The sequence below is a fragment of the Anas platyrhynchos genome, chromosome 4 (genome assembly GCF_047663525.1).
Source record: "Anas platyrhynchos isolate ZD024472 breed Pekin duck chromosome 4, IASCAAS_PekinDuck_T2T, whole genome shotgun sequence".
Lineage (NCBI taxonomy): Eukaryota > Metazoa > Chordata > Aves > Anseriformes > Anatidae > Anas > Anas platyrhynchos.
Genome location: NC_092590.1, coordinates 3,728,333 through 3,751,580, shown reverse-complemented (window position 1 = coordinate 3,751,580; position 23,248 = coordinate 3,728,333). Strand labels below are relative to the sequence as shown.

The 23,248-nt window shown below is 41.7% G+C and overlaps 1 protein-coding gene across 2 annotated transcripts in view; it reads left to right on the top strand.

The window, feature by feature from the left end:
• CDS1 (CDP-diacylglycerol synthase 1) overlaps positions 1 to 23,248 on the top strand; it is a 29,412-nt gene that overhangs the window by 2,949 nt on the left and 3,215 nt on the right. Inside the window, exons 1-12 of one of the 2 annotated variants that reach the window (XM_013096177.5) lie at positions 307 to 3,929; positions 4,333 to 4,460; positions 5,228 to 5,324; positions 7,759 to 7,856; positions 9,260 to 9,399; positions 10,835 to 10,893; positions 12,863 to 12,945; positions 14,763 to 14,850; positions 16,740 to 16,808; positions 17,572 to 17,724; positions 20,186 to 20,305; positions 22,307 to 22,410. In XM_013096177.5, the coding sequence (XP_012951631.2) occupies positions 3,924 to 3,929; positions 4,333 to 4,460; positions 5,228 to 5,324; positions 7,759 to 7,856; positions 9,260 to 9,399; positions 10,835 to 10,893; positions 12,863 to 12,945; positions 14,763 to 14,850; positions 16,740 to 16,808; positions 17,572 to 17,724; positions 20,186 to 20,305; positions 22,307 to 22,410 (1,145 nt within the window). In that variant the 5' untranslated portion in view covers positions 307 to 3,923. Of the gene's footprint in view, positions 1 to 306; positions 3,930 to 4,332; positions 4,461 to 5,227; positions 5,325 to 7,758; positions 7,857 to 9,259; positions 9,400 to 10,834; positions 10,894 to 12,862; positions 12,946 to 14,762; positions 14,851 to 16,739; positions 16,809 to 17,571; positions 17,725 to 20,185; positions 20,306 to 22,306; positions 22,411 to 23,248 lie in introns of those variants that run through there. The other variant, XM_072036808.1, reaches the window with a different exon arrangement.

Genomic DNA, 23,248 nt, shown 5'->3' with positions numbered 1-23,248 from the left:
ACAGTCTCCTGACTGTTTGAGGCCCTCCTTTTTAAGGCCAACTATTTCACAGAATCACAGAATTGTCTAGGTTGGAAGAGACCTCCAAGATCATCTAGTCCAACCTCTGACCTAACACTAACCAGTCCTCCACTAAACCATATCACTAAGCTCTACATCTAAACGTCTTTTAAAGACCTCCAGGGATGGTGACTCAGCCACTTCTCTGGGCAGCCCATCCCAATGCCTAACAACCCTTTCAGTAAAGAAGTTCTTGCTTAAGGATGGAAGGCTTGCCTTTTTTTTTTTTTTTAGGAACATGACATCAAAACAAACCCCTACAACTAAACACACCTTCATTTTGGGGCAGCTGACAAATTCTGGAAACCGATGAGGATTGTAGTGTCAGTTACATGTGTTTGTTACGTGCTGAGCTTGTGGTAGTGACCAAGGAATTGTCAGGTTTGCCTTCTTCCCTGTACTCATCAGGCCTGCATCATCTCAGCCTTGTTGGATTTGTCCTTTTTGAGCTGATCAGATGGGTTCTTTGGAAGGAGCATGAGCCTTCAAATGAAGAGAAGTGTAAGGTGTCTTAGTCATTAAAAGAGTGCAACTTGGGCTGGTTTTGCTTAACCTTGGCAAAATGTGCAAATGGGTACCCACGGCATGAAAACCATAGCTTTTCATCTGTCATCCCTCATACAGAGGCTGTTACAGTGCGTTCTGCTTCGCCTAATCCCAGACCTAGTGAATGGAAGGAAGGGGTGCTGGGTTTTATACTGAGCTCCAAAACTGCATCTACAAGGTCAAAATGAAATTGCAAGACTGATGTAGATGTTTGTTTTTTTTTTTTTCTTTTTCCTTTGTGAGGGCATTTGTAGTGATTATGTTAGCATTTACTGTTGCAGTGATTGTTGTTATTCCTGGCTATAAACTGGAATGTTTCATTCAATCATATAACTAAGAAAACAAATAATAAGAAGAGCTTGTCCACCAGTCATGGGGTTTTTACAGCACTTTTTATGCTAGAGATGATAATTAGCTTTTAGTCAACAGCTTCCTCTTTGGCCTCTGACCCAGCAAATTAAAAGCCTTATTCAGGAAACATTTGTGGCTGTTATAGCATGAAATGGAAAATCAAGTACTCAAGGTCATTGTTGAGGTAAGGTGCAGAGGTAAGTTTAAGATACAGTTTCATGGTTTATCCCCCACTAGTTGTTTTAGCAGATGAAAGCTAAGAAAAAAGGTAAACAGATGCAGCCATATAAAACTTGAAGTCTGCATCAGCCCAAGTCCTTGTAGCAGCAGCAAACTACTGAGAAATACATCTCAGGTGAGCACAGGAAGACTTGTTCTTTAAGGGGTTCAGGTGCTCTGAGAAATGCCACAACTGAGGTGCCAGAATTGGGAAATCTAAAAAATCGGTTCTCATTAGGAGCATAAGTGAAAATTGTATTACATATCAGAGGAATAAAACTAAGCATATGTATTTTGACTGCTTAAACAGCAATGGAGTATGGAACCATGTGCAGCAATACTGAAAGCGCGACATGCATCAAAAGACTTGGGGTTTTCCTTAGTTCTCCAGAAAACTAAGAGAACTAAGTTCTCTTAGTTCTTAAGGGAGAGAGCACCTCTGCTATGCACAAGCAAGGATTAATACTGAAGACTCTAAGTTGTGGTTTTAGGGCCAGGATTACTGCCCATTATCAGCAGTCAGGTAGTGTCCTCTAGTTCTGTACAAATAGCTTTTTGTACTCAGGTGCAGATTGTAGTGGTTGGAATGTGACTTTGCAAAAGGCCTGTGGCTCTCCCCTCTCTCCCCTCTTCTTTCTCATTATAAAGTCTGTAGTTGATTTCCTAAGGAATAGTACTACAACACCGGAAGAAAATGTCTGAATACTAAGGCTGCAAGCACATGAATTCCTGTTTGGTTACTTGCATTTTCGACAGCCTCCCTGAGGCCTGGGCCACACTTGCAGTACAGTAATGCCCATTAATTACAGACATGCCCATTAATTACATGCCACCTCCAGTGCTGGGCTTGCAGGGTAGGCCGGGGCCAGGCCTGCAACACCCTGGCCAATTCCTGCCACCACCCAGCCATGGGCCAGGCTACTGAGCCCACCAGGCCCCTGACCCAAACCTCTCCCAGTTCAGCCTGCTGCTGGGCAAACTTTGGGGCACAGCCTTGATCGTGGACACTAGGGCTTGGCAAGCCTTGTCTTTTAGGCGTAGGTTACTCCCAGAGGTCATCAGCTGTTGAGGCTGTGATTATGTTCAAGCCCAGCTTCCCAAAGGCCAGCAGATTAAGAGGAAAGGCTGAAGGCTATAAAGAGAGTAACCCTGTGATGGCTTGGACTGTAGGCCTTATTAGTTTTGTGGTGTTTTAATGTGGAGTTGGAGGTATGTCTACTCTCTTCCAAAATGCCAAAAATACTCAAGACTCAGGAAGAAAATAATAGTATTAAGGACAAGTTGGAAACAAAAGCTGACCTGTTTGTGGAAATAGGTTGAGGATAAACAAGCAAAGAAAACAGCCCACAGGGATCTGGGACGAGGAGGCTGGAAAGAGAGGAAGAGTTAGAAACCACAGTACAGCACTGGTGGAAAAGGTTTCGAGTACAGTTCATAGAATCACAGAATATCCTGAGTTGGAAGGGACCCGTAAGGATCATTGAATCCAACTTCTGGCTCCATTCAGGTCTACCCAAAAATTCAGACCGTATGACTATGCACAGTCCAAACACTTCTTGAACTCTGGCAGGCTTGGTGCCATGGCTACATCCCTGGGGAGACATCCCACGATGATGTCAGCCAGGTCTCTAAGCACACTGGGATGGATCCCATCCAGACCCATGGACTTGTATGGATCCAGGTGGGGCAGCAAATTCTACGCGTTCAGGGCTGGTTGGGAGTTTGTCATTCCCACCGTCATGGTCACCCAGGGTCCGGAAGCACATCATCAGCACTGAAGACAGAGGCAAAGAAGGCATTAAACGTCTCTGCTTTGCCTAAGTCCTTGTCTGTGAGGTGACCTTCCCCATCAAGTAGTGGACCTATGTTTTCTCTGGTCCTCCTTTTTCTATTCACATATTTAAAAGGTCATTTTTTATTGTCTTCCACAGACCTGGACAGCTTAAACTCTAGTTGGGCTTTGGCCACACAAATTTTCTCCCTACAAACATGAACAGCATCCCTGTATTCCTTCCACGTTGCCTGACCCTGCTTCCAGCAGCTGTACACTTTCTTTTTCTGCCTAAGCTCCAGAAGAAGATTCCTGGTCAGCCAAGTTACTTCATGGTCCCCAGAGCTGTTAGGAGCTGATGAAGCTGGTTATGTAGGATGGGCTGGAGGCTGTTTGGGATGGTGAGGAGGTAAGGCAAGCCCAAGAGGTCATGAGGAAGCCCAGCCCTTGCCAGAGACAGCTCTGCTGCTCCCTGCTGTGCTACAGCTGAGCAGCATTCCAACTGCCAAGAGTTAAGCATTTGGTCATGTAAGGATGAAGTAAATCAGCATGTTCAGTGTTAGCTGCTACTGAGGGGAGAAAAAAAACCTGTTGCCAGTTCACTCTCACTGTTGATGAGAATTTGTACACTAGACTGCCTATTTTTTTGTCTTTGCTATGCTGAAAGTTCTGTCTAGGTGTGTTCCTGAGTGGTCATGAGTGAATGGTGAAGAAACAATGCCATGCTGGGGTCATACCAAGAGATTATTCTGAATAATATTGTGTCCATAGCATATCTGGTCACTTTATAGTTTGTTATTGTATCATGTATTTTCAAGCTGGAGTGATCAAGTTCCCCACAATAAAAATATGAGAGACTGTGACAGCAACCTCTTCTTGCTCTGGAATGGAACTATTTTGTCAGGTACTCCATTTAGTTTCTTCATGCAACAAGACCAGAAGAGCCATGACCTTCTTCCATAGAAGATGAGTTAAAATGAAGGTGAGGGAGTATGTTAGAGAGTTGGGGATTTTTGTTAAACCCATGTTTTATGTCACTCGTAGTATTTCTGAGAACATAGATCCCTATGCTTATGTAGGTGGGTAGAAAGAGTGCTGAGGGTGTGAAGTGCCCTTGAACATGGCAGGTCATGTTACAGCATCTGAATACTGGCCTTAGAAGACATGTCAGTATAGTATTTACATGCCAATACAGTGTTACTGCAGTATTTATAGTTTAAGTACTACATCATAGTTGTCTTGACTTGAGGAACTGATAATTCCTGCATCACCACGTAAGACATAAGCTTGTGACTGCATACTATTTTATGAAATAACTAATATTATTGCATGTTGAGTTTGTTTAGTGTGCTTTGCCTTTTTTTTGTTGTTGTTGTTGGTCATAGGAAGCAGATTTGATTGAAAGACTTGATGATTTGGATCTCAGAAATGATTGTGATGTTCCAGATGTTCCTTCATCAATAGACAGCACTCCAGAAATCCTCAGAAGGGCTTTGTCGGGCTTGTCTGCCAGGTATAGTAAAACAAACAAGCTCTCATATTTGAGAGCTGGTGAATAAAATTATTACTGATTGTATTGAGGTTTTAATTTTTGTTTGATCTACATGAAAATTAAAGACTAAATTTTTATTTGATATCATGATTGATATGTTTATGCTTCAGCCTGTTTAGTGCAATTTTTTTTGCATAGGACATGAAGATTGCCCATGTGAGCATTTCTAAATGAATTGCCACAATGTTTAGCTACAGTTTAGATAAACATTTGTGGTGGTTCAGTCTATGTATCAACAGATAAGACCAACAGATATTCCTTTACCTGGCAAAGCAGCGGCTTTGCTAACATAGGCAGTCAGCAATCCCCTGGTTTTGTCTGCCAGTCCTCAAAGATTTCTATGCTTTTTTCCTGGTAGCCTTTCTTTCATGGGTAAGCCTTTATGTGGCTGGTTCCCCATGGCTCCTGCTGTGAAATGCTCCCTGGGGATCATGATGTATTTTCACAGAACCTTTAAGGAGGGGCTGATGCATTAGATGGCAAATGAAGGCATTTTGTGGGGAGGAGAGGGATGGGGAAGAGGAAAGATGGCTCACTTGGCTTTCTTTATTGTGTCCCCTCGTGAGGTGGCTGGCTGCTTGGTTCTGTGTTTCTTACTGTGTGTCTTATTAAGCAAGAAGCCTGGTCTTCCTTCTGGTAACCATCTACTTGAGTCTTTGGTTAGGGAAGGAAGTGGCCATTATATTTAATTCTTACTGGTTGCTTTTTATTCTCTTTTTTCTTGGCAGATGGAAGAACTGGTGGATTCGTGGAATTCTAACTCTAGCTATGATTTCTGTGTTTTTTCTGATAATATACATGGGATCTTTCATGCTGATGCTTCTGGTAAGCTTGTTTAAAATCTTCTATTGTGCAAGAGTTACTTCATCTCCTTGTCATGCATAAGAAATAGGTGGAAGTCAAGTGCAGACATTACAGAAAACATTTTGTCTCTTAATTTGGTAAATACAAGTATTCTTGAAAAATTGGAAGAGTTTTCAATTGGACCTTGTGGATGAATGCCTTCTCAGCTACTTAAATTAGGTAGGAATTAAATAAGTTGAACAGTTCTTTACATTGAAGCTTATGAGATTAATGTCATTCATTTGCTTGGCTTGTTCCCACTACCTTCTCGTACCCTCTTTAAGACTTGCTTGAAATACACAGAAGGAGAGTTCCATTTTTCAGGCTGAGAAAAGCAAGCAGCTCTTGTCTGCCGGCAGTGCCTGGCTCTAAAAGACTTTGCTCACTCATGCTCTGTTAATTCCTTGCTTCTCTTTCCTTGCTTCTCTCCAGGGCTCTCTAGGGTTTATCCATAGAATGGAGATAGGTGCCTGTCCAAGGTGCAGAGATAAAATGTTTTTTTAGGCCATGAATTGAACAAATATCATCGTAACATTCATACACACTGCATACTACCTCTTCCCATCATTTTTATGGCTGGTATTCTTAGTGAGTAATGGTTTAACTATTTTTTCCAGTCATGACAAGCAACAAACAGGGATGTGGCTTCTAGAACACTGAAATTAATGCTTGTGAGTAGCTGCTTTGATTTTTGACTAAATTTGCAAAATAGTTTTTTTTTTTTTTTTTTTTTTCCCCATGCCTACTCTGAAACACTTTTGGATGGTAATGTCTTGAGATACCAGAATGCTTGTTCACCAGTATTATGGCCTGTATTAGAGTCCCTGTCTGAATGAGTCTAGTTTGTATTTCCTGTTGTCAGAAGAATGACACAAGCTTGTAATTCACAGTTTCATTGGTGGACGATGTCTTTGTTTTCTTGTTTCGTCATACACTCAAAGCTTCATTACAGTGTAGGTCATTGTAGAGGCATTTTTCACATTTTTTTTTTAAGTATAACACTTCCAGAATGAGAACTGGAGCACAAACAGTTTGCAGTTCAATTTGGTGTATTCATAGTATGCTCGAAGACTGCAGTCATGGGCAAAGCTGCCAGGAGATGAACCAAAAAGCTAGTATAGAAATAATATAGAACTCTTCCTTTTGACTATAAAACAAAACTCAGAATGGTTCTCTAATGTAATCAACTGTTTCTCAATTTGACGTTTGTTACCATGTAAAAAGGAATGGAGGAATAAAACAGTTCTACTCATGAATTATTTTATTTCACTGGAATCACATAACTTAAATTGTCACAACTTTTGTTGTGCCAAAACTAAATCTTAATACTGAGATGGAAAATGTTTGGAGACTTGTAGGGAAGTCCAGCTAAGCTGGGAAGAGAAGCTGTAAGACTTGTATCAGAGGTTGAGAATATACTTTACATTTGTCTGGAGGTAACACGCACAAGTTTCCATGCCTTCATCCCCAAATGTCCTTTTCCACTTTAAGGCGTAATCCTTTACTGGTGCTGTTTTGTGTAGTGATTGGGTTTATAATGTAGACAAATCAGACGAGAGAGCATGAGATGGACAGACATCAAAGTTAACTCGCTAAGGTGATGTGATACCCTATAGGCTGTGGTTACGTGTTGAGCAAGGTGAAATGTGTTCGTGAGCGCATGTGCTAAGAGAAATCCTGCAAAGCCTGGTGTGATGATACGCATGGTTGGTGTAGGTAGGTTCATCCTCCAGCCTCTGCACAGGATTACTGCTGACCCATATTTGGAAATATGTGGTATTGGGGCAAGGTCATCTCCTTGGTGACTATGGCTTAGGCGAACTGGCTGAGACCTTCAGAGTGCAGCAGCTCACAGGACACACTTACAGACTTGCACAGACAAGCACAGCACTATGAGATGACAAACAACATGGAGGCTGTGCAGGGTGTGACGTTTGGACCTGCGCTAGGTGAGCAGTGCCTCTTCTCATCAGTGCTAATTAGCAGCACATGCTTACCCTTAATGAGGCTCTTGCAAATGGAAGACTTGGCTGTCCACGTTCTGTTGCAGAATCCATTTTTTTTTTTTCCACTGGACTTTGAAAATTTTGCTGAAATTGAAAAATTAAATGTAACCAAAAGTAGTAGAAGAGCCTACTCTTTACAGGAAATGATTTTTACTTCCTGCTGCCAAACTGCTTTGGTGAGGAAAAGTAAGGAGCTTTCCCTTATTTCTGGAGGGATTTCTTGCAGCTAGCCCAGTATGCCTTTTCTCAACAACTGTACTTCCCTGTGTTCTTGCTTGGAAGCTGCCTTCTTTCTGCATGGAATTTGGATTCAGAATAATTTTTTCCCCTTAACACAGGTTGCAGTACTCCGCACAGCCTTCAAGAAACAACTATAGTGTATCTGCATAGCTTTTTTCTTTTTGTTTTAGGTCTTGAGCATCCAAGTGAAATGTTTCCATGAGATCATTACTATAGGTTACAGAGTCTATCACTCCTATGATTTACCATGGTTTAGATCCCTCAGCTGGTGAGTAGCAAACAAGACCATCAATAAGTAGAGATTTGAAATTTAAGTCTCTTCATTCTTTGTATCCTGTTGTGGTGCAAGGATAGCTTTGTAGATTGTGTGCACATGGAAAACTTGACATCTGTTTCTACTGCAGGATTCTCTGTGTGCATGTATGTATACTTGAAGTCAGAATTAAACATCTGAAAGCTACCTAAAAATGTGCATAGCCAAATAATCACCTGATCAGTATTATCTGAACAGCTTTGACTTTTTTTTTGTATTTACCTTTGTGTAAGAAAATAACCAAATAGGTACTTTGAAGCGCTCCTTTTCACGCATAAGTAACTAAAATCATCATGTACAAGTTGTAAATCCTCACTCATTTTGCATTTAATCGCAATCACGGGAGTGAATAAATAAAGAGGTGTCGAGGGATCTTTTGATAGCCAGAAGATATAATTAATGTTACTGGCAAATCCCAGATAGTTGTGGCAATGCCCTGCTTATGCAGGGCTCTGTAGGGCTGGGGAAAAGATTTCTACTTCTGAGTTCTGGGAGGAGAGATGAAGGCATTTGATAAGAGGGAGTATTTTAGGAGGATATTGGGCACATGTTGTCTCTAAGGTGCTTGAGGACATAATTGTTCAGACCTGACCTATTTTATTTTTTTTGTTTGTTTGTTCAATTAATTGAAGTGATCCAAGGTACTCCTGCCTCTTGTCACATTGCTTCTTCACTTTAAGAAGCAATTTTACTGTGAAATATCAATTTATTCTGTCAGCTCTCTGTACAAGCTAGTTGGTTCCCTTTGCTCAGTCCTGGGTTATCAGTAGGACTTGTCTATCGTCTGTATTATTCTGTGGGTTCTGGATCTACTGCTGCAACAGAATCAGGTATTTATGACTGCAGTCCTGCCAAAATTCTTAGAGGATGTGCACTGTACCGCTTTGTCTGGTTTGGCATTTAACCACAGTCACCTGCATACATGGAGCTCAAAATCAACTTTCCTGTTGCCGTGCTAGTTAAAATCAAAGTTTTGTTCAGTTGAACAGATGCAAGATATTGTTCTGTACTTTGAGAATATCTCAAAAGGACTTGCCCAAGTGTGGAGCACAAGTAGTTCTGTATGAAAGGATTTCTGCAATATCTGTTTTTCTAGTGTGGTTGCTGTAGAAGAAATAAACAACCAAAATTTGCTTGCTAAAAGTGAAAGAATGGAATGGTACTTGCATTTTGTTTCCATTGTGAACCTTTTTCACTTTCCACCTTTTGGGTTTTCTTTTTGTGTGTTGGGTGGGAGGATAGGGGAGAGGGTTTTTTTGTTGTTGTTGTTTTTGTTTGTTTTGTTTTGTTTTTGTTTTTAATGAATGACACAACGATGTATTACCTTGTTTAAGTAACAGCTGCTTCGTCTGTTCTAGGTACTTTTTGCTTTGTGTCAACTACTTTTTTTACGGGGAAACTGTGGCTGATTACTTCGGTACATTTGTTCAGAGAAGAGAACAGCTTCAGTTTCTAATTCGTTACCACAGGTTTATATCTTTTGCACTCTATCTGGCAGGTAAGTGAAGGAAATGGCAGAAATGGAAGAACAGTGTGCTGCATTTATTTCTGTGCCTGTTTGTTTTGCTTTGTTTTTAAGAAAAAAGCTTCTTAGCTCTATCGACTCTATTACTCTTTTTCTGGTGCTGTTGGAGGAAATTTACACTTTTATCATCAAAATATGAGTATAAATTTTGCATTCACCTAGAAGAAGGTAGTGGTCTAAAAAACAGTTGATGCTTGTTGGAAGGTTGAGCTAATAGTACTCATTAAGAGTCAACATGATTTAATTTTGATGGCAGAAGAATTTGGGTTCAGTACCTGAATGTATCAAGAGTAGTTTGTCAGTTTGTGGAAATGGCTTATATGTGTCATTACTGTGATGGGTTAATGCTTTATTGTGTAAGTGTTCTGCCAGGGCTACAGCAATAAGGTGTGTGATTATATTATAAAGTGTTTATTCAAAAGGCCTCAGACTTTATTTTGTCTGTGAGATACTCTTTTGCTTGCCTCATGGATAAATGTTCCTCCCAGTCCAGGGAAAGAGTTCTTTAACAGCCTCCTTCCTGTGTCTGTGAACAAGTAAATGCAGTCCATGTGGCTTTCAGAAACACAACGTTAATGTTACTTTAGCCTTAAAAGTAATCAGCTGAAGACTCAGGTTGACCTAAGAAATGGGGAGACTGCCACACTGCAAGTATTTGTAAAATAGATGAAGAAACCTGATCTTCATAAAGAACTTTGTCTACTGCTACTGTTTTGTAAACCAAACAAAGCTTCTACTTCATGCTTAGATCACAAACTAGCAACCAGCCTTGCAAGACACAATCTGACCTTTTCCAGCCAGCTTCTCCCCAAGGAACCTAACACAACTAATGCTCATGGCTGCTGAAGGACGAGGAGGGGGAGAGCAGGCAGCAGCCACATACCCAGTGGGAGGCCAGGGGTCCTGCGGGTGGCCACCAGCCTCGTTCCTGCAGGGCGCTGTCATAGGGAAGGCCAGGACTCTGCATGCCCCCCAAGTTGAGGGGTGATATGTCTCCCTGGAATCTGCACTCTGCAGCACCCATGCCTCAAGGTTCTGTTGCCTGCAGCTGTATGCCTCTCTGGGGTAGAGGGGTGAGCTGGTGTTCACCTTCAGGTTATTTCCTGTTTGTCATTCAAATCAAGCTTGTTGGTCTGGCTTTGGGCACCTTTTAAAGGTGATGGTCTCATCCCCTAAAATTGATGTCCATGATGTGACCTTGTAAGTAATGAAACGGATGCTTCCTACTGATGTCAATTAAATGTTCTGCTCTAGTGAGAAGGATTCTCTGCCTGTGGTTACCGAACAGAAGTAGGTGCTCTAAACAGGCAGGTTGGAGACTGCTCCAAGGGAAGAGAATTACTGGTGTATGGTGGTTCAGTGTCATTACACATTCAGTAGTACAAACTATGCTTGCTTTGTTTTACAGGCTTCTGCATGTTTGTTCTGAGCTTAGTGAAGAAACACTACCGTCTGCAGTTTTACATGGTGTGTATTACCTACTTTGCCCTGGTCAGTTGCATACATATATCACTAGAAAGGGTCATGTCCTTACGTTCATAAAATACCTTGAAAGGTGGGGGTGTGAAACCAAGTGATGTTGGGCTGTTGGGTGTCTCTACCTATACATTGGGGTTTCTTATCGTCTCACAAAGCAGTCTTTCACTGAGCAAGGCCCTGTACACACTGTGACACTGCTCCTGTAGTGGCAGGTGGACAAGGGAGAGGCTCCCTCTGAGTGCGTGCGCCTTCCGTGCAGGTTGGAAGCCAGACACATTCGGCACGGGGTGGGACATGGTTCTGGTGTCTCAAGCACCTCTTTGCAGAGGCCCCATTGCAGTGGTAGGAAGGAAACCTGACCTGAACGCCTGCACAGGAGTTGGAGTCTGTGACACTTAACAGTTGTTCTGGCCCAGTGCTGTGCCCCAATAGATCATTCTTGTCCTGTAAGAAACCACTGTTTCTGACTCCCAAATCTGATTAAAAATAGGAATGATCAGAAGCAACAGTAAAACAGTAATACAGTACTACTTGTCTTTAAAGAACTTGAGTGATCAGGGTGTTGTGCAACCTTAAAGATTACTTAAAGGTCGGTGGCTGCAGTTAACCCCTTTGTTTCTACAGGGCCTTAGGTGACACTTTACCACTGTGGGTCCCTCATTTTGGACTAGGACTTAGCTGAGCACTATAGCATTAAAAAACAACAGAAATTATATTCAAAAATGATTTACCCTATTTGTGGGAGAAGTTGCTTCACTGGGGGGAGATGCAGCTTTTTGGGAAGAGGTGATTTTGGTTTTGTAATCGACAAAGCACGTTATCTTTGAATTGGCACAAGGTAATTATATTTATTTTCCCTGATATCCCTCTCTTCCCTCCCCTCTCTTGCCTCTTCCTCCCCCCTCCCCGGAAAAGGAAGGGTAAACAAATGTAGTCAGTCATTTAACATTGTGATTGTCCAGAAAGCATTAAGGTGTGACTACAGAAGAATTTCAGTAGAACAGAGGGGAACCTTTTTTTGAGGAGGGAACAGGGGACGGACAGTTTGGACTGAAGAGTAGTAGCCATTTGTTTTGTGTTGGTTTTTCAGTACCACTGTATGATTAATACATGTTTTGCTGCAGAGATGCTTTAGTTAACCAGCAGGTAATATTTTCAGGAAGGTTGAGTCAGCTCTTGCACGTGCTTTCAGACTCTTCAGGTTTCTTAACTGCAAGTAGATGCTGGCTGCCACAGGAAAGCACACATGATAAGGAAATTTAAGGAAGTAGGACATCCTGAGTATTAACTAGCACAGCCATTGTGTGCTTGAATTCAGTGTTGCCTGGAAAAATGAACAGGTCTTTATCTGTGAGTTTTTGGAAAGCAAAATGTGATGTAGAAGCTTTGGAAACCACTTTACTGCATACTGCTGCTACTGAATAAACACTAGGTACACGGTGTAGTATTGGTGAAATTGACAGTTGAAATAGCCATGCCCATAAAAATTAACACTTAGTTTTCACTAATCCTGAGAAATTCCATCTTTCCTAAGAGGACCAGTATTCTGTCATGATATCCACATCTGTGTAACATGACTCTTTCATGAGTTCTTCATTGCCATTTTATTGTTACAGTTCTAACTTGTCTTTTACGTATGTATATGCAGAATATCACATTGCTTATGTTTCTTTGCTGCTTTCATGCTGAAGGTATATGTCTCACTAAATTGGATGTTAAACTGCATGTTAAAAAATTCTGGGTAAAGGAAAACGATGGGGAAAACTTTTAAAGTTTCGGTCCTTGCTTCTGAAAGCCAGCTGAATTGTGATGTACTGTATGCATGCATCTCTTGTCTTACTGCTAGAGCTGGTCTACCTGTGAGCTCCTCAGGGCTCCTCTAGCTGACGTGCCAGTACTGATGGAGGTGTACTGATTGGTGTTTTCACTAACTGTTGTGTTGTTGCATTGTTAACAGTTCGCATGGACTCATGTCACTTTGCTGATCACTGTAACTCAATCTCATCTAGTCATCCAAAATCTCTTTGAAGGCATGATCTGGTAAGGGAAAAAGTAACAAACTAATTTGTAACTCTATTGCATTGAAAGGTTGGCTCTGTTACATAGCAGATCTAATTAGGGAGAGATCTAATTAGGGAGTTAGGGAATAACCACGAGAGCAGTCGAAGCTGCACTAAGTAAGAAGCATCCATGCTTAGTTGTAGGGGGAGTCGGAGGTGGTGGGAGCAGTGACGTAAAGGGTATAGGGCAGTGGGCAGAAACCCCTTAAGCTTGATAGGCAGCCACAAGTATGGTAGTTTCAAACAACTGCTTCGTTTATGTGCAAGGATCAGGGTTAATCCCAAGTATGGTCCACTATCTCCCATGGCATTTGGTGAAGATGGGAACATGCAGCAGTTTCTTTTCAGCTGCTTGGGAGCTTGAGGTTCTACAGTCCTACTGAAATGGAACCATTTAATTTGGAAGATCAAATCTGGTGTCAGGAGTCCAGCTTGAGACCTTCTTTCCAGAAGGTTTCAAGGACATGAAAACCTCAGAGGTTAAAAACAACACGCTGGGGATTTTTCAAAGTAACTCAAAATGTGTTCTCTTCTGTTTTTAGCAAGCAAGCAGAATAGCTCCAGCAAGTGAAGTGGCAGGTATCGGTGGTCTTAAACTGTGTGTCTTGTCCGTATGAAGTTCAGGTGAAATGATAGCAAAGACTACCCTTTTTTGCTAACTAATGGTAGTCTCCAAGAGCAAGATGTATATTGGGAAAGGGAGAAGTGTTTTTAATAATTTTGTATGTACAGGTAAAGTCAGTTGACCTAAAAACAAAACAAAACCCTCCAGAATGTAAATCTTGACTGTTTTTTGGTTGTCCTAATGCCTCACTTCCCACTGCATATTAAATTCTGATGATGCAGTTAAACTTGATGACTTTAAAACTTCTCCCTTAACGAGATGCCATGTTTTTACACCCCACACCTCTTTAGGGAGAGTGTAAATTGTGAGTTGAGACAGAAAGAAGAACATGGAAGATAATGTGTACTTCGAAGGACATAATACTTCATGTGTTCCTTGTTCTTTTCTCAACAAGGAAGATCATTACAGAAAAGACATGCTCACAGTTAAAAAGGAAAAAAAAAGCCTTTGACAGAGTTTGTATGAACAAATTCTTTTCATGGTGAACTTGTACATATGTAAAACAGTGAACCTAGTTTTTGAGCTAGCTGCCTATTTCTTATTAGCATTTCTGCTACTATTGCACCAGACAATTTGGCAGATGGTCACAGAATCTGACTCCAATCTTACTAATACATTTCTGCTTTGAAAAGGGAAAAAGAGGTTAACATGTTTTAGTAGAAAAATCAGATGATGTTTACATGCAGAGACCACTTAAAAAGCTAACACAGGCTGCTGCAAAATGACGAGCAAGAAAAGGAAAATATTTTTTCTTTTTTTAAATGTAGGTATCATTGAACTTTATAAGGGATTTGCTTGCTTTGATGTTACCAGTAACATTAACATGTTTATTTCTTTTGATTTCTTTCTAAGTGGTACTAGTCTTCAATCTGATAGAAAAAGCCAACCTGTTGACATTTTAAGCTCATGTGCTAAAATGAAATTATAAGTTGAACTACTGTGGATCTCTACCAGTCTGTATTGGCTGAACACGAACATCAGTATAGCTCAATATGTTGCTTATGGGGGAACTAAGTGAACATATTATGAAACATAATTGTTTCTAAATATTAGATAAAAAATCCCAACCAAAAATGCTGCTGTTTCATTTAAAGTTATTTCTGTTCCGTGTTTAGGTTCAGGCACCTTCTACCCCCTCCCACTTCTGAAACTTTCTGTGCATCTTTCTCTAGGTTTCTGGTGCCCATTTCAAGTGTGATCTGCAATGATATTGCCGCATACATCTTTGGATTCTTCTTTGGCAGAACTCCATTAATTAAGGTATGTACTTGACTCAGTAACAGGTTCTTACAGTTCACAGCATTTTTGATACTTGTTCAAAATTATGTTTATAGAGGTCAGTAGTTTCAGCTGTACTGCATGTTAGACATTTGCTAGAAAACACATAATTTATCTGGTTTCTAGGGATTTTTAAGTGCAAAGTGGGATTACTTGGACTGGCGTACGCTTCATTGGGTTAAAAACTGGCTGTGTAGCTGGGCCCAGAGAGTTGTGGTGAATGGAGTCAAATCCAGTTGGAGGTTGGTCACTAGTGGCATTCCCCAGGGCTCAGTACTGGGGCCAGTTCTCTTTAATATCTTTATCGATGATCTGGGTGAGGGGATCGAGTACACCCTCAGTAAGTTCGCAGATGACACCAAGTTAGGTGCGTGTGTCGATCTGCTCGAGGGTAGGAAGGCTCTGCAGGAGGATCTGGATAGGCTGGACCGATGGGCTGAGGTCAACTATATGAAGTTCAATAACAAGGCCAAGTGCCGGGTCCTGCACCTGGGGCACAACAACCCCAAGCAGAGCTACAGGCTGGGAGATGAGTGGTTGGAAAGCTGCCAGGTAGAGAAGGACCTGGGGGTGATGGTTGATAGTCGGCTGAATATGAGCCAGCAGTGTGCTCAGGTGGCCAAGAAGGCCAACGGCATCCTGGCTTGTATCAGAAACAGTGCGGCCAGCAGGGCTAGGGAAGTGATCGTCCCCCTGTACTCGGTTCTGGTGAGGCCGCACCTCGAGTACTGTGTTCAGTTTTGGGCCCCTCGCTACAAGGACATCGAGGTGCTTGAGAGAATCCAGAGAAGGGCGACGAAGCTGGTGAGGGGCCTGGAGAACAAGTCCTATGAGGAGTGGCTGAGGGAGCTGGGGTTTTTCAGCCTGGAGAAGATGAGGCTCAGGGGTGACCTTATTGTTCTCTACAGATACCTTAAAGGAGGCTGTAGCGAGGTGGGGGTTGGTCTGTTCTCCCACGTGCCCAGTGATAGGAACAAGGGGGAACGGGCTGAAGTTGCGCCAGGGGAGTTTTAGGTTGGATCTTAGGAAGAACTTCTTTACCGAAAGGGTTGTTAGACATTGGAACGGGCTGCCCAGGGAAGTGGTTGAGTCACCACCCCTGGTGGTCTTTAAAAGACATTTAGATGTTGAGCTTAGTGATATGGTTTAGTGGAGGACTGGTTAGTGTTAGGTCAGAGGTTGGACTAGATGATCTTGGAGGTCTCTTCCAACCTAGACAATTCTGTGAATGTAATATCAATGTAGTATGATGAATTTGTGGTCTGTTACATCGTTAAATATTGCTGCTTTCTTTTTGGATTAGCACGTGCTGGCTAAACTGCATACTACTTCAAAAACTGTTGCTTGAAATAAGGCTTTATGTAATGTTCCTCATCTGGTCTCATTGATGTAGCATTGAGAAGGGCTCAAGCAGTAATCTTCCAATTTTGGTAGTATTTGCAAGACCCTACAGAAAGATACAAATTTTTATTTTCATGTCCTTGCAATGTTAACTTTGGCGTATTTGGTTGGATCTGATAATAAATTGCTCCCAAATAGGAAGTCTGATGGAATTTGATGAAGAAAACAGCTTGCTATGCTGGTCTCTCTATGCTTGCATTTAGATGCTGTGTTTTTTTGCCCATCTTAAGTAGGGAGCAAGCATCTCCTGAGGACTGTCCAACCTTGGCAGATTCCCTGCCTGCCCCTGGCCCTGCTTTTCTATCTATAGTGCTCAGAGATTGCAGCCAGTGACATTCAGCGTTTGACACTTGCACATGCTCACAAGTAGGAGCTTACTGCAAACAAGGTCCAGGTGGTTAAAAAAAAAAAAAAAAGTTCAGTGATGCAATTGATGCAGCTCTCTCTCTCTCTCTCTCTCTTGTGCCTAGCTGTCTCCCAAAAAGACCTGGGAAGGGTTCATTGGAGGTGGCATCTCCACAGTTGTATTTGGATTCATTGTAAGTAACAACACAACTTTTCTTGCATAGGTTCATGTAGAATAGCTCAGTAAATAGAATCATTCAGGTTGGAGAAGACCTTCAAGATCATCACGTCCAACCTCACCTGCCAGATCTCATCCCTAAGCTTTGTTCCCTAGTACCATGCCCATACAGCTCTGAAATATCCCCACCACTTCCTTGGGCAGCCCATTCCAGGGCTTGACCACCCTCTCTGTGAACAAATTCTTCCTAATGTCTAATTTAAACCTCCCCAGTGCAACTTCAGGCTGTTGCCTTGCATCCTAACACATAATTTCTCCTGACAGAATGCCCATGGGTTTAGACAGGTGCTTTACGCCAATGATATGCATAGAAGAAAGCAGGAACGTAAAATAATTGCTTTTCTATGTAACTTATCAACAAGATCAGTGGAACTTATAGGTGACAACTCTGTAGTAGCAGTAGTTCAGGACTGAATGGAGAAGTGAACTCTAAAGAAATAATGAGTAGTTAATGCTTGGGGATATTACAGTGCAGAAATATGCACTAGATAGGAGCCTGAGAGATAGGAAAAGAAAAATAAGATGGGAAATGGTTCCTAAAGGCATTGAAGGTTGGCATCCACCTCCCTTGTTGAGGCATTCTCCAACCTAAAAAGAGGGCTGATTTTACTCCATTGGGGGTCTCTTTATTACAAAAGATAATAAAGCCTTCAATTACAGTATGATTTTTGACTGTATCAACCAATGCATATTTGACGAGTTGTTCTTCTGCTTTCCAGTTTTCCTATTTCTTGGCTCAGTATCAGTACTTTGTCTGCCCAGTGGAATATAAGAGTGAAACCAATAGATTTGTGACAGAGTGTGAACCTTTGGAGCTCTTCCAGATGAAGAAGTATTCGGTGCCACTATTGCTTCGGGCTGTGTTGGGATGGGTAAGAAAAAAAAAACACAAGGTTTTAATTAAAATTGGAATTATAATTCCCAGCTTGAAAACTTTTATAAAAACTTTTTAGAAAGGTACATGAACGTAGGTGGGTCTTGAGGGATAAGAACTGAATTGACACTATGAACTTTTGCTCACATGGGGAGGAGGTCATCAGGGAAAGGCGTTGCTGAAGCCACATGAGGAAACATCTCTGTCCTCATTGCTGGTATTTGTGCAGGAAGTGGATGATGCTGTTCACTGTACTGCATGTCATTCAGGTAAGCTGTTAGGATCTTGTGGAAAATTGGTAAAGGCCAGAGTTAGTAGTAAGGCTAAATACTTGAGTTAGTAGAACTTGATTCCATTTGCAGTGAGTGTGCAGCTGCAGTTAGAATAGGATTTGTGCTTGTAATGGAGTCACCAACCCTTTTCTGTGCATGTAGCCTGCACATTCTGGCAAGAGACACCTTGAATCTTCACCTGACAGGATCTGAACCATCACTCCTGCTGGGGAAAGCACTGCTGCCTGAGTCACAGGCGTGGGGGGAACTCTCACAGGTACAGACCCGACAGAAATGCATGCAGACTGGTTTTCATATCTACATATTTGTATAGGTGACCAATTTTTATATAAATGATTCATTATGTAGTTGTTTCTATGTACACACACAGCCACCCCCTCACCATCCCACAGATACATATCCCCACATGGAGGGGTGCACACTTCTGCACAGACACATGCATCTATACGCCCACAGACCCCCACATGCAGCTCCACCCATCCAGACATATATACATCTACCACACACAACCAGACACCTATCCATGTGCATAAATGTGTGCACGTACATACATGCATCCCCCAGACATAAATACACTCATATCACATACATGTACTTAAGCAGAAACACACAGAGATGCACACCCATGCCCATACACACACATACACCCACATGCCCACACTTAGCAGCACATATATACATCTATACACACACATGTGCATGCCCACACATGTGCACAGATGCATGCCCCCATGCATATTTATCTCTCCTTGAAGGCAAAGAGGAGGTGACTGCGATGAACACAGAACAGGAACAGCTGGCACATGCCTTCTGCATCACTCCCCTGCTCTGCTGCCTCATCACAGAGAGCTGTGACAGACAGTGCTGAGAAAGACACTGGGTTTTGCTTGCTTTTACACAGGTAGAACACATAGTGAGAAAAGTTCACATGTAACAAGAAGGCAGAAGTGGGAAATTGTTGCTGCTGTTTGCAAAAACTGAGTACTGCAAATGATTAATGGCTGCTGGTGGTACTTAAAAAAAAGGCAAGACTGCATCAGGAGGGAGCTTTGATATTTTCATGCTGAGTGAGTGTACCATTGCTTCAGGAACTGTGGCGTTGATGGCAAATGTAAAAAGTTCTTGTTTGTTTGTTTGTTTTTGCATAAAGTCAGTGTGTAGTCTGGGTTGAGAGAAGTCTTATTTTGTCCAGTTTCATTATACATTTTGGTAAGGGAGGAGAAGGGAACAGTCAGCTCTGCAATAATCTGGTAGGGAGATGTCAATTAACCCCTAAAGTAGACAGTGCTTGCACATACACTTTGCAAGTAGTATTGCTAATCTCTAAGAGGCCTTTTGAGAACAGAATTGGTTTTAGCAATGCTTACAGGAAGTCAAAATAATTCCAGAAGGTAGTCAGTGTTGCTCATAATGCAGATGGGAAACAGAAGGTTCAGGGATTTTCAGCTCCAGGAATTGTATATTGAGAATTGCCAGGTGAGGTGTGCTCAAGTTTGCAGCCTGTGCCATTGACTTGAAAGGGCCCAAAACGAAATTGCAAAATAAAGTAAAATAAAATAAATGCTTACCTTGATTATCATCTTTGGCAATGAGTACCTGTTCTCCTTCCTGATAATTAAGTTTCTTATCCCTAAAAACTAATAGATCAAATGAAATTTCAAGTCTGTGGACGGAATGAGGGGGACAATAGATAGTTAAATGTAAAACAAAAACATTAACAGAGGTTAAACTTTTATCTCCCATTATTGTCCTATGTATGCACGGTGCCAGTATTGCAGACTTGGACAAAATTCCTGTCTGTCTCTTAAGAGCACTTGAAAGGAACAACTGTGACAGTGAATTGCATGACAGCAACCAGTGCCTGGGGAGCGCTGGGTCACCTGGTCTTCAGAAATATCGTTGGATTAGTGGAAAGCTCCTTTCTTTATAGGAAATGGATCTAGAAAAGCAGAGTTGGGGAAGATTAGGCTGGGGAAGATAACATTCCATATAATTAACTAAGGACTTGGCTGAGAAGTATTCTTTTGTATTAGGAAAGGGTGAAGCTTTGTGGAAATTTGCTCTGTACTAGCCCAATTGTCAAATACTTGAGCTGAAACATGCCTAGAATGAAACATTGCTTATTATTTTGCTTATTATTTTTCTTGCTTATTATTTTTCACATAGGAAACGGTGAATATGTACCCATTCCAGATGCACAGCATTGCCCTGTCAACATTTGCATCCCTAATTGGTCCATTTGGAGGATTCTTCGCCAGTGGATTTAAACGAGCTTTCAAAATCAAGGTGCGTCATCACTTCTGTAAGCTGGCAGTGTTTTGGTTGTCTCTTTGAATGAGAGTGCTTGTTCTGTTGGTTGTTTTTTTTTGTTTGTTTGTTTCATTTATTGAGTGCAGTACCTAGTCTTTCTAGGAAGATCTTTGAGCTGTTTTTAAGCATCAGTAGCAGCACTTTGTTTTATCAGATACAGGTATATTGTTCCCATTTCTTTTTTATTTTAGGTTTGCATTTTGGTTGATAATTACTCTTCTCAGTCATGCTGCTAAAGTGATTGGGATGAACAAGATGTGAGATAATTACACTCGACATGTGTGGCAACTGGGTTGTTAGACATTGGAACAGGCTGCCCAGGGAAGTGGTGGAGTCACCATCCCTGGAAGTCTTTAAAAGACGTTTAGATGTAGAGCTTAGGGATATGGTTTAGTGGGGACTGTTAGCGTTAGGTCAGAGGTTGGACTTGATGATCTTGAGGTCTCTTCCAACCTAGAAATTCTGTATGACTTCTGTATGACTCTGTATAACCTGTAGATACCTAACAATTGCTGACAGCAGTTTGCCCTTCAAATTATGGCTGGCCGTATTTCACCTACAGAGTCTATGCTGTACGCAGATGCTGACATGTCAGGCTCACCTGGGCATGAGTGTCGGGCTGCTTTTGCCAATGCAGCACTGCCTTGTACAAGAACGTGTACTGGCAAATGTTGTGATGTGCTAACCTCTGTTTATTGCAAGGTGTGTGCTGTCGCTTGTGGCAGTAGTGTCCCTGGCTGGCATTAAGTGCAGCTGGAGTATGGGAAGAGGGTAGCCCCAGATTTTCTCCTGACCTTCTTTATGTCTTGGTAGGGTTGCTGTAATTCTGAACTTGTTGCTTGTTGCTCTTGTTCCCTGTGTCCACTGGTTTTGGCACATGCTTTGGACAGAAGCATATAAATAAACCTGTTTGTGCTGAACTCTCATACATGTATTTGTACTTGATCCTTTTCCTGACGCTGGTCCAAGCAGCTTGTCTGGCAGCTCTCTGGCTACAGCCTTGCGCTCTGTCATGCCTGTTAGCCACAGCAGCAAAGGAACGTTGGTGTGAAGAAAGGCTTTTTTTGGGGAAAATGATACTTCTGAAAAGCAGCCGTTTCAGTACAACACTCTGCAGCCAAAGGGCCATCACAGGGACAGGGATATTGTGTGGTTGTTATTAAAGGCAGTGCGTGTATGCAGTCCATGCCTGCTGAAGCAGCACAAGCACAGGGCTTGTATCTATTGCTGGCAGTCAGCTCACCTGACAAAGGTCCAGAAGTGAGCATGAATGGCACCAAGGGTGTGTTGAGGGCACTTGACTAATAATAAAGCTGTTGTACAGACAAGGTCAGGTAACACAAAGCTGGCATATTGACTATTGCTTGCATCCAAGTGTTATTATTATTGTTTTTTAAACAAGTGATTTATTAATGACAAGACTTTGTGATGCCGTTCAATGTATTTATATTGCTTGTGCACATCATGCCTTTTAATTAACGTTACCAAGAATCCAGTGACAAAACTAGCAGGTGAATGGGCTGCACGACTTGTGAAGCCAGTGGGAGACAGTGGAAAGAGTTCTCAAGTTACCACTTGGCTGGAAGCAAGTAGATACTTACTTCAGTACTGAAGTAAGTGCTTCAGTACCAGCTGCTAGTAGACAATGCAAGAAAAGCCATAAAGAGGAGAATCAGATCCTGAAGAGGCAAGAAACAACAACCATTAGCTTGAGACGGTTGCCTCAAAATTGAATCAAGTACATGCAGACTTGAATGCTCCATCTTGCTTCCTTTTTTTTCTCTCATTCCTTGACAAACCTTGGCAGTTAAAAACTTCTTTAGCAAGGAGGCTCTTTCTAACTTTATGCTCAACGCAGTAAAACCATAGCTTAATGACGGCCTTAAAACACTGCTGTGAAGTGATGCTTGATGAGTGTGTTTCATCTGAATCGGTTAACATGATTTTTTTTTCCTCCCTGTCCTTCAAACCCAAAAGGATTTTGCAGACACAATCCCTGGGCACGGTGGCATAATGGATCGCTTTGATTGTCAGTACTTGATGGCCACTTTCGTTCACGTCTACATCACCAGTTTCATAAGGTATTGGATTTTTGAAAATCAAAATACATACACTTGGATAGGTGCAGTACCATTGTGTTGCAGTCCAAGTTGTGTTCTGCACCATTATAATAGTAGGACTTGTTCCTAAATCTGTTCTGTGCAATGACTTCAAATACAAAAATCGTTAATAATGCACATTTGTGTGCCCTTGTAAGATTAGTGTAATGTTCAAGCTATGTCCAGAGTGTTAACAGTAACCTGTGTAACCCAAGTACCAACAAGTTTTTGCGTTGCAGCCTTGTACAAGTTCTGCTGGAATTTACTAATAGGGAGGTATCAGGATGAGGTTCTGGCAGGAGGGTTGTTTGCTGTAACATCTGCTTACTGTTTTTTGCTTCCTGAAGAGCCTCTATATTGAGGATGCAGTTTTTCCCACAAGCTTCAGTATTTCTCAGTGGCTGGACTTGAGGTTTTCTGTTGGAGAGACTATTTTTTTTTACTGTAGGTAAAAAGAGTAGATGACTTATTAAAAACAATGCTTATCATCTCACACCAGCTTTCAAGAAGAAATTGTGGGAATGGCAGTTGTATTGCAATTGCTTTAGTTCCCAGGGAAAGGGTAATCAAGGTAAGGGACTGGAGGTAGCCAAACTCATATGTGCCCTTAGTTTTATAAATACATTTGAGTAAATAATCATGAGATAACTAAGTTACAGATTCTTTGCCTCATGTTTGGTCCATCGTAGAAGTACGCTGTAAATAAGTGGCTGAAAATGGGGCTGATAGGTTCCTGTAATTTAGAGGACTATAGTTTAATTGGTGGGTTTCTTTCCTGACTTGGACCATTTTCCTTTTAGTTGGTAGTATATAGCTAAAC